Source organism: Bison bison, unplaced genomic scaffold, assembly GCF_000754665.1.
Source record: "Bison bison bison isolate TAMUID 2011002044 unplaced genomic scaffold, Bison_UMD1.0 scf7180017864286, whole genome shotgun sequence".
Classification (NCBI taxonomy): domain Eukaryota; kingdom Metazoa; phylum Chordata; class Mammalia; order Artiodactyla; family Bovidae; genus Bison; species Bison bison.
Genome location: NW_011494858.1, coordinates 2,478,247 through 2,489,700, shown reverse-complemented (window position 1 = coordinate 2,489,700; position 11,454 = coordinate 2,478,247). Strand labels below are relative to the sequence as shown.

Genomic DNA, 11,454 nt, shown 5'->3' with positions numbered 1-11,454 from the left:
CCTTGGACTACAAGGAGATCCAACCAGTCCATTCTAAAGGAGATCAGCCCTGGGATTTCTTTGGAAGGAATGATGCTAAAGCTGAAACTCCAGTACTTTGGCCACCTCATGCAAAGAGTTGACTCATTGGAAAAGACTCTGATGCTGGGAGGGATTGGGGGCAGGAGGAGAAGGGATGACAGAGGATGAGATGGCTGGATGGCATCACTGACTCGATGGACATGAGTTTGAGTGAACTCCAGGAGTTGGTGATGGACATGGAGGCCTGGCGTGCTGTGATTCATGGGGTTGCAAAGAGTCGGACACGACTGAGCGACTAAACTGAACTGAGGAGGATTCATAGCATTCAGCATGTGATCTCTGAATAATAGCTAAGATTTATGACAGCAAAAGGATACAAAGCAGTGTTAGCAAAGGGAAGAAGTGAAATCTGGAGGAAAGCAGTTACTATCTTCCTAGAGTCCTCTCCCCATGGAATAAGCTTAATTCCTCCAGGTAAGCTTAATTCCTTTAGCAGTGAATTTTGACAACATGTGTGAAGTGTTGTCAATCAGGAAAACTCATTAGACTTAATGCCAGTGTTTTTATCAGACCTGGTAATGGAGGTACCTTCTGCCTAGCATGTACCAAAATTTCAGGCTCCCAACAGGAAAAGAGGTGTTTTGCATAAATCATATTGTTTGTACAGGCAGTTTCAGCACAGTGAGGCCTGCTTATCATTTAAGGTAAGATTTATATCAGCATAGGAAACTATGTATCACTCAAGTTCCCAAACACCAGCCAAGGGCTAACATTGCAACCAGACCTTTCTAAAGACAGTAATCTCAGGCCTATGTCTTAGCTTTTATGCTGTACGCTGATGTATTCATTCAAGGATATCGTCCTTATGATCATGCAGCTTCTGAAAAGGAATGAGAGAAGTCGGTATTATGGTGTTGGTTTTGGGGGCCCTTTGATGCTTTTGAACTGTGGTGTTGGAGAAGACTCTTGAGAGTCCCTTGGACTACAAGGAGATCCAACCAGTCCATTCTAAAGGAGATCAGCCCTGGGATTTCTTTGGAAGGAATGATGCTAAAGCTGAAACTCCAGTACTTTGGCCACCTCATGCAAAGAGTTGACTCATTGGAAAAGACTCTGATGCTGGGAGGGATTGGGGGCAAGAGGAGAAGGGGACGACAGAGGATGAGATGGCTGGATGGCATCACTGACTCGATGGACATGAGTCTGGGTGAACTCTGGGAGTTGGTGATGGACAGGGAGGCCTGGCATGCTGCTATTCATGGGGTCGCAAAGAGTAGGACACGACTGAGCATCTGATCTGATCGGATCTGATCTGACTGCCCACTAGTTTGATTTGCTGGAAAGACTGACACAGCTCAACATAGTGTTGTACTCACGGCTGCATTTTTATTACAGCCAAAGATACAGTGCAAGAACAGCAGAAAAAAGATAAAACAGGTGAATGTTGACGAGATCAGGTGTGGACTTCTGAGTCTTCCCTCCGTAAGGATCACAGGACCACGAGTTCGCCTCCAGCTGTGAATGATAAGAGACATGTACAAGACGTGTCTGGTCAGGGAAGCACATGAGTGTCAGAGCCTGGAGCTCCTGTTGGTAGCCAGCTGGTTACGTAGGCGTATTCCTGCCATGTGGCTAGCTTTGGCAGCTGAGAGTTGGGCCCCAGACCAGACACCAGGTGCGCGTCATAAATCTTGATGATTTCTTTAAACAATGCTGACAGCCTGGTACATCCTGACTCACCACCTCTAACATCCTTAACAAATAACCATGAACATTCCAGGAGTTTCTTCTCAGCATTTGCCCAGGGGTCATTGCCATGGCCCTAGGCATCCCCCTGGGCTTAGCACGGACAGGGTAGAACACACCTACTGTGTTAACTCTTTCCTCACAGACTTCCACATGAAATAATGTTGCATTTGCTGAATGCAAAATTTAATGATGATATATTCTGTAGAATATGATACTCCACACTTGAAAAAAAATAACTGATAGTGGAAATAGTTGACAGATTTCACTTACCTGAAGGGAGGCTTCTAGATTCTTTTCTTTTAGGGATTTATATATAATGGTGACTTTTGGATTTCCCATTTTGTCCACAAATCCTGGTGGCTTAGACAGTAAAGAATCTGCTTGCAATGCAGAAGACCTAGGTTCAAACCCTGGGTTGGGAAGATCCCCTGGAGAAGAAAATGGCAACTCACTCTAGTATTCTTGCCTGGAAAATTCCATGGACTGAGGAGCCTGGTGGGCTACAGTCCATGGGATTGCAAAGAGTCAGACATGACTGAGTGACTAACACTTTCACTTTTCATTTGTACTATATACAGGTATATGTTATGTTAAATAAAAATATAACAAAATTAACTTAATTTTATTAATTAAATTAATTAACATATTACAAAATTACACATTGACCTTCTGTCTGTGAAAGTCAGCCTCATGAGAGGCTTTTAAACACAATGGGATTTCTTTTTTTTACTCAATTTGCAGCTTTACAGAGATAATTTTGCAGAAAGAAAATAACTCATAGCTTAAAAGTTACCTGCTTCCAGGATTTGAAGCCAGTCTTCACTAGTTAATTTATTGCTGTTTGAAAACTGCTTTCTATTATGCAAAAAAGGAAGAGTAGTTGGGGAAGATTCCATGCTTGAATCTGAGAAGTTCTGAGTTAACAGAATCACGCAGCTTGCCTCGATGCAGGGCTTCATAGAACCTTTGGTGCAGTGATATACAGAATGAATCTCTCAGAGCAAATGGAGGAAGTAACATTTCCCTAACTTAATTCTTTAGTGAGAACTCTCAGGTATGAGTCCTACAAATGGTGTTCTTCAGAACAAAATAGCAGGACATCAGGAAGCCCTTAAAGGATTTTAGCTAAAGGAGAGAGAAACAAAATATTTGTAGAAAAAATTTGAAGAAAACCTTGTTGCAGCAAAGTTTAGTATCTTACACTGTCTGATAAAACCTGTTTAGAAACTTCCCTATCTGGATGTCTTTTTCCTGCCAGGTTTCCTGAGTTGGTGTTTCTCTTTTGTAATGTGAATGGCGTGTCTCTTACCCTGGTATTTAGTAGCGTGATAACAGTTTCCATGGTGTGGATCATTGCCTTCATGCTCCTACCATCTACAGTGTCTGACATGGTATCAAGAACAGAGTTGGCCAAGACTCAGTAAATATCCAAGCAGCATGGAATGATTGGGACTCTAGAATACTGGTTTGTTTTGTTTTGTTTTAAAGGAATAACAAAGTAGTAGACATAAAGTTTAGATAGTATACATTTATTTTAGTAATGTCATTTTGAAGAACATTTTTAGAACTTTGCTTTTGACTTCTTGAATTTAATTCCTCTTCTCATCACCAACTTCTTTTTTTATGACTTATATGAATTTTTAATTGGTTTATTTTCTCAGAACAGTAAAATTGTTCCACCATAGACATGTAAGCATTTTTAACTACTGGATTTCTTTTGCAGTAGATGTGGTCAGCATAGCTAAGGAAGGCCATTGGGTCAGAAGTAGCCAAGGTACTCCTCACCTAGTAAAAGGTGAGAATATTTGCTTTACCTAGTACCAAAAATTGTTGTAAAGCTATAATTAAGATGCTGTGTGGTGTAGGGATAAGCAGACCAATGGAACAGAATGTAGAACCTCAGAAACATGACTTATGACAAAGTTGGCATTGCACACTTTTAGGGAGAGATTGAACTTTTCCATAAACAGTACTGAGACAATTGGTTATCCATAGGGAAGAAAATAATATTGAATCTGTACTTACACTGGAAAGGTAAAACTTTAAAACTTCTAGACATTAAAATATTTTTAATGATCTCTAGGTAGAGAAAAACTTCTTAAGACATAGAAAATATGGACTACAAAATACACCTCTTATTAAGAAGATAAGCTATAAACTGGGCAAAGATACTTGTAGTACATGTAACTGACACAGATTAGAATCCAGACTGTATAAAGATCTTCACAAACTAATAGGAAAAAGACAAAACAACTTCACCCAATAGAATAAACTTCAGTGAATACATTAGGAAGAGGAAATGGAAATGTCAGAGATGGTGGGGAAACTCAAATTAAATTACACACTTACCAGATTGTCAAAAAATTAAATAGTTTGACATCAATAAGTGTTGCCAAGGACATAACACATCCAGAGTTCTCATTTTGCTTTAGACATCTGGGAAAGCAAGTTTGCCATATGTTGTCATATTGAAAATACGTGTAGTCTCATGACCTAATATCCCTAGGTATGTCCTCTAGATCAGGGTTGTGACAACTCATGAATAAAGAAAGATTTTTAACATCTTTAAATGATTAAGAAATAATTTCATAATTTATAATTTAAAAATTATATGAGATTCAAATTTAATTTCCATAAATAAGCTTCATTTTATTGGAATACTGTCACACTTGGTTACATATCATGGCTGCTTTTGTGGTACAACCCCAGATTCAGGTGATTGCCACAGAGATGTTATGTCCCGCAAAGCCTAAAATGTTTACTGCCTGGCCCTTTGCAGAAGTTTGCTGACCCCTGGCACATGTGTACCAGGAAACATGCATAAACCTAGAAATAATGCCATGCCTATTAAGCATGAAAGGGATAAGCTATGATTAGCCCCATAGTGTATGATGACATTAATATAAGCCAATTGAGCATTATACAGTGGTGAAAAGGAACGGACTACAACAACATGCAGCATGAATGGGCTTGAGGAATGTAGTGTTAGAAGAAAAGCAAGTTTCAGATTTTTCCACTTATAAGCGGTTCAGTGTCCCTTCAAGTAGCATAGTGTGCCTCATAATGTATAATTGTTCTGACTAGTAGAGAGGAACTTCAGAAGTGGACCAGAGCCTGTCTGACTTTAGGTTTCCTCTCTCTGCCCCACCACTACCCCCGCTTCCGCATCCCAGGTGTGTGTCAGGAACCCCGTTCAAACTCTCATAAGTGGAAAAGGGGATTATTAGAAGGATTCCTGAGTGGTCACGAAAGCCAAAGAAGAGACAGGGACTCAGTCACTACGGGACCCTCCTCCTCTCGTCCTGCGTGGCTCTGTCTGAGCTCGCCCTCTTGGACTGCAGGTCGGCTTTCTCTCCGTGACGGGCAGTGTAGCTGACTACAGCGCTAGGTTAGCATGGGCTTCCAGTCTGTGACTTGGGAAGTGAAGGGCTGAGGGCCTGTGCTTGGCCTGGCCAGGTCATTTGGCTATCCTGTGCCCATGGGACTAGGTCTATTACCAGAAGTCCTTGGGGTAGGGTGGGCAGAGCAAGAGTCAGAATCATGAGCCAGGAAACCACCTCAGCCTGTGTCTATTTTCTTGCTTCTTTAAAGAGTAGTAATGTGTAAAACAATATGTGGCATTCTGACACAGCTTTGTGGATATCAGGCCTTTTTTGAAGTGATCATTAAGACATTGGTTGTCTAAGACCGTATGGTGGAAAGAGAGGTTAAATGTCTGTTGAACATATTAGTTTAATTTAAAAAAAATCTCTGCAGCATTACCACAGAGATCTCTCATGCTTCCCCTTTATGGTCACAAACATTTCAGTCTTTTCCTCCTGTAGGGACATTTAAGACATTAAAATATTTGAGTCAAAATAGATGTTATTGTTGCTTTAAAACATGATACACGTGGACTTCCCTGGTGGTGTAGTGGATAAGAATCTGCCTGTCAATCCAGGGGACATGGATTTAATCCCTGGTCCAGGAAGATTCCACATGCCTTGGAGCAACTCATGCACCTCAGCAAGAGAGGTCCCCGCAGGGAGAAGCCCAGGCGCCGCAGAGTAGCCCCTGGAGAGAGGCGGCTGGAGAAACCCCAGCTGGAGAAAGCCTGTGAAAAGCAACAAAGGCCTAGCGCAGGCAAAAATAAAAATAAATAGTATTAAAAAATTTATTTGGTTCTGTAGTACTATAACCATGTGCCCAGAACTCATTCCAAAAGTTCTGAGAATATGTAGGTATAATACAATTACTTTAAAAAAAAAAAAGACATGACATACTGCTGATTTTTTTCTGAATGACTGGGAGGGTACTTAACCCATTGGTAATAGTGTTTAAGGTACTTGAAGAAATATACAACAGTTATCCTCCTAAAATTTAAATTGTTTCTTTGAAGGGTCCTCATCTCTTCTGTATTTACCTATTTTTAAGGTTATTGAGGTTGAATTTATTATGTACAGTAGAATTCACCCTTTTAAGTGTAGTCATACCCGTTTGGACAAATGGACACAGTTGTATGAGCACCACCACAAGCTGGGAGTAGCGGGTTTCCCATCATCACAAGTTTTCAGTCCTTTGAGGGCAGTCCCCTACTCTTCCAAGCCCCTGGCAACGGCTGATCTGATTTCTCTCTCATATAAATGGCATCATGTAGTATACAAAATGCAGCCATTTGTTACTGACCACTTTCACTTAGCATAAGGCTTGTGAGATTTATCAGTGCTGTTGCATGTACATCGAGAGTTTTTCTTGATTGCTGGATTCTGGGTTGAAGTCCTTCACTGTTTAGAGTACCACAATTTGTTTATCCATTCACCAGGTGGTAAACGTGTGGATTGTTTCCAGATTTTGATGGTTATGATTGAGTTGATATAAAGGTTGTGTACAAGTCTTTGTGTAGACATACATTATCCTTTCTCTTAAGTAAGATTCTTATGGGAGAAAAACTTTGTTTTCAGGAGAGACTGTACCATTTTGCATTCCACTGGCAGTGTGTTAGTGGTCCAGTTACAGCAGTTCTTGCTAGCATTTGGTAGTTTTCGTTTTTCCTTTAGCTGTTTATATTGGTGCATAGTGGTGTTTCATTGTGTTTTTAATTTGCAGTTCCCTAGTAGGTGGCATTTGGAGAAGGCAGTGGCACCCCACTCCAGTACTCTTGCCTGGAAAATCCCATGGACGGAGGAGCCTGGTGCAGGCTGAAGTCCATGGGATTGCTGAGGGTCAGACACGACTGAGAGACTTCACTTTCACTTTTCACTTTCATGCATTGGAGAAGGAAATGGCAACCCACTCCAGTGTTCTTGCCTGGAGAATCCCAGGGATGGCAGAGCCTGGTGGGCTACCCTCTATGGGGTCGCACAGAGTCAGACACGACTGAAGTGACTTAGCAGCAGCAGTAGGTGGCATTAGCGGTAAAGAATCCATCTGCCAGTGCAGGAGACACAAGAGACATGGGTTTAATCCTTGGGTCAGGAAGATCCCCTGGAGAAGGAAATGGTAACCCGTTCCAGTATTTTTGCCTGGAGAATCCCATGGACAGAGGAGCCTGGCAGGCCACAGTCCCTGGATTGCAAAGACTCGGATCTGACTGAGTACACACACACAATAGCTAACAATGTTGAAAATCTTTTCTTGTACTCATTTACCACCTGAATTGCTGTTCCGGTGAAGTGACAGTTCAAACTTTTCGCCCACTGTTTTCGATTAGGGTTTTTAAACACTGTATTTGGAGAGTTTTTTATGTGGTCTGGTTACAAGTAATTTATCAGATGAGTCATTTGTAAATATTTTCTCCCCATATGTGACTTGTTTTTTATTTAACTGTCTTTTGAAGAGCAGATTTTATTAAGTCCAACGTGCAGTCTTTTTATTTTTTAATGATTTGTGCATTTTACTGTTAATGTCTGAGGAATCTCTGCCCCAAGGTTTCAGAGGTTTTTGCCTCTTCTTTATTCTCCTTTCTCCCTGCACCTCCTGCCTTCTCTGTACCGCTCTCCTTCCAAATACATACACACCCACTGCGTTTCATCTTCAATTTTAGAATCTAATTGTGCTGCCTTGGAAAAATTAAACAGGGATGGGTACAGAGTTATAAAGACTTACATTTAAGTGTTCTGGGCTGTAAGCTTAAAAGAAATAACAATCAGCAGGTTTTAGAGAACACAGCCACATTTGCGTCCCAGATAGCGCACCAGCAGTTAGACTGCTTGCTTTGCCAGTGACCAAGAGAGGTAGCCTTGCACGTGAAGTGGCTTGAAATACATGGTATATCGGCTTCTCTGGAGAGATCTGTTGTTCCATGACACTGCGCGTTGTAATCCTTTTGGCCTTGCCCTCACCCTAGTCACTAGAGTTAGTAGTGGTTGCTCACTCCATGTGAGGGACTTGAGGCAAGAATCCGACAGTGGCACCCCTGTTCTAGGGTACAAGTGGGGAGTGTTGGTTTGATGGAAGGAGACCAATAGGCAAGAGATCACAGTCCCCAGAGAGGTGAGCAGAAATAATACTTCACAGTTACAAGTGTCACCTAGTATTTTGGGGTGCTTTTCAGGTTGCTGGCTAGCCCCTTTGTAAGGTAGGAAAGAACTGTTACCTTTTTCATAGATAAACTCTCTGATCTATCCCGGGTTCATGCTACATAAACTGCCCTTGTAAGAAGCTCCTGGGCCCCCCTGGAGCTTACAGCCCTTCAGAGCATCTGCACATTGGCTTTCAGTGGGGGGCACCTGTGCCGAGTGTTTCCTCCATCCACCCCAAGTGCGCTTGATTCTTCCATCTCCCGGTCAGCACTGACACGCGCCTTTGAGCCTTGGTGCCCACGGCTCCATGCAATGATTCCTCGTCTGAGGTCCTGGGGACTGCTTCAGTGCTCCCCCAGACGAGTGCCAGCATGCCAGGAGTGTTTTTGATCTAGCCGTCCCATATTTGGTAACCGTCCATCCAGTCATTTTCTCAAGATGTAACAGATTGGGATGAGGGTGGGACACATAGAAAGGAAGGTTCAGGGAAGTCTGTGCAGTTACTGTCAGAGCCAAGTCCAGGCCTCAGATCTCTCGATGCCCTTTTCTTCTACGCTTTCCATGAGTCTGTTTCTGAATGGCTGGTGACTAGCATTTTTAGAATGGGATTCAGTGGGACAGAGAGATAAGAATCACTCCAGTTAAACTGATGCAGTACAGCGACCGGGAGAGCTCATATAAATCCTTGGACCATGGAACTGAAGGGGAGTGTTTGAAATGGACTGGGAATTACTGATTTCTTAAACCCCTGTGGCAGTTAATGGGTTAGTTTTTACTTGAGTGTTTAATATAGCAGTTGAATAGAAGGCAGTAAAACCCCACGTGTTTAATGGATATGAGATAGTCGCTCACTGTTTTAATTTGCATTTTCTTAATTGTAGTGAATCGAGCCCATTTTCACTTGTTTATTGGCTCTTCCGGTTTCCTTTCTGCAAAGTGCTTGTTTGCATCATTTACCCATTTTTCTATTTTATTGTGTATATTGATTTGTAGGAGTTATTTGCATGTTATTGATACTATCAATTTTTATATATTTTACAAGTATTTTTTGAAGTCTTATTTAAAACTTATTCTTCATGGTAAAATTTCATATGCATATAAGTTAATCTTTCGATTGTGCTTTAGGTTCTGAATTTTTTAGTTAATCTTTTTTCTTTTTTTGTCTGTAGGTTATGAAGGTGATTTCTGATGAAACTGGATTGGAATAATTTTCGTGATCTTTGTATATTTATATATATATATATTTTAAAATTTTGCATTTGACTTAAAGTGCCATGAGAAAATTTGCATACTGCAAGGTGGTCCTAGCCACCTCCTTGATTTGGGTACTCTTGGATATGTTCCTGCTGCTTTACTTCAGTGAATGCAACAAATGTGATGAAAAAAAAGAGAGAGGACTTCCTGCTGGGGATGGTGAGTGACATTTTATAATAATGGGCCTGTTTTGATACATGTGTTACTTGTTTGTAATAACTAATTTGGGAACTATAGAATTTTAACATTTTTTAGATTAATAGTAATCCCTGGCTTTCTGTGTATGATGATCATATTTCTATCAGTTCTCCAGTGGGTTCTTCTAACAGTATTAAAGTGTCATGTATAGAATTGCTAAATTCATGTGTTCAGTGTTAAAAGTAGTTAATTTTCTGGAAGTCGTATTACCAAATAATGTAGGGAATCGCATAGCTGGGACTACCAAAACTGCACAGGAGATTAGCCTAATGTCATAATACTGAGTGGAGCGTTAAAATTGCATTATCAGGCATGAGAGAGAGAGTTCTCTAGCCCTCCTATCTCAGTCCTAAGGCAAGAAGTTATTTTAGGTAGACATGGTCTGGTGAGTTCATTTTGTTAATGCTGTCAATAGCTCCAGTTAGCACATTTAGGGAGACCTTATGAAAAGATCAGACTATAAAATCAGTGCTGCATTGAGAACACTGCAGTCTCTGGCGTGGAAAAGGAAGGAGACACCTGAAAAATTCCCGTTTAGACTCTGTGTTTAAACCAAAAAACAAATGCCTCCTTTTATTTACTTATTTTTAAACAAAATGAAAATGACTTTGCATTGTGAGTCAGTAATTTAGCTATTCTGGGCCATGCACTTTGTCTGGTTAGTTATAGAATATCTGGCTAAACAATAATTCTATTTTTAGGAATTATATGTAAATGTTTTATTTGAGTATACAGCCATATTTAAGTATCTTACACTTTTATAATGAAGGTACCTGGTCCTTAGCAAAATGGCTGTCTGGGGAGGCCTTACAAATAGCTGTGAAAAGAAGAGAAGTGAGAAGCAAAGGAGAAAAGGAAAGATATAAACATCTGAATGCAGAGTTCCAAAGAATAGCAAGGAGAGATAAAAAAGCCTTCTTCAGCGATCAATGCAAAGAAATAGAGGAAAACAACAGAATGGGAAAGACTGGAGATCTCTTCAAGAAAATCAGAGATACCAAAGGAACATTTCATGCAAAGATGGGCTCGATAAAGGGCAGAAATGGTATGGACCTAACAGAAGCAGAAGATATTAAGAAGAGGTGGCAAGAATACACAGAAGAACTGTACAAAAAAGATCTTCATGATGCAGATAATCACGATGGTGTGATCATTGACCTAGAGCCAGACATCCTGGAATGTGAAGTCAAGTGGGCCTTAGAAAGCATCACTATGAACAAAGCTAGTGGCAGTGATAGAATTCCAGTTGAGCTATTCCAAATCCTGAAAGACGATGCTGTGAAAGTGCTGCACTCAATATGCCAGCAAATTAGGAAAACTCAGCAGTGGCCACAGGACTGGAAAAGGTCAGTTTTCATTCCAATCCCAAAGAAAGGCAATGCCAAAGAATGCTCAAACTACCGCACAATTGCACTCATCTCACATGCTAGTAAAGTAATGCTTAAAATTCTCCAAGCCAGGCTTCAGCAATGTGTGAACCATGAACTTCCTGATGTTCAAGCTGGTTTTAGAAAAGGCAGAGGAACCAGAGATCAAATTGCCAACATCCACTGGATCATGGAAAAAGCAAGAGAGTTCCATAAAAACATCTGTTTCTGCTTTCTTGACTATGCCAAAGCCTTTGACTGTGTGGATCACAATAAACTGTGGACAATTCTGAAAGAGATGGGAATACCAGACCGCCTGATCTGCCTCTTGAGAAATTTGTATGCAGGTCAGGAAGCAACAGTTA

At 40.9% G+C, this 11,454-nt stretch overlaps 1 protein-coding gene across 1 annotated transcript in view; it reads left to right on the top strand.

Annotated features, from left to right (window-relative positions):
- Positions 1-11,454, top strand: part of GALNT1 (polypeptide N-acetylgalactosaminyltransferase 1) — an 80,767-nt gene that overhangs the window by 1,900 nt on the left and 67,413 nt on the right. The window contains exon 2 of the mRNA XM_010849755.1: positions 9,440-9,683. Within this exon, the coding sequence (XP_010848057.1) occupies positions 9,545-9,683 (139 nt within the window). The 5' untranslated portion in view covers positions 9,440-9,544. The remainder of the gene's footprint in view (positions 1-9,439; positions 9,684-11,454) is intronic.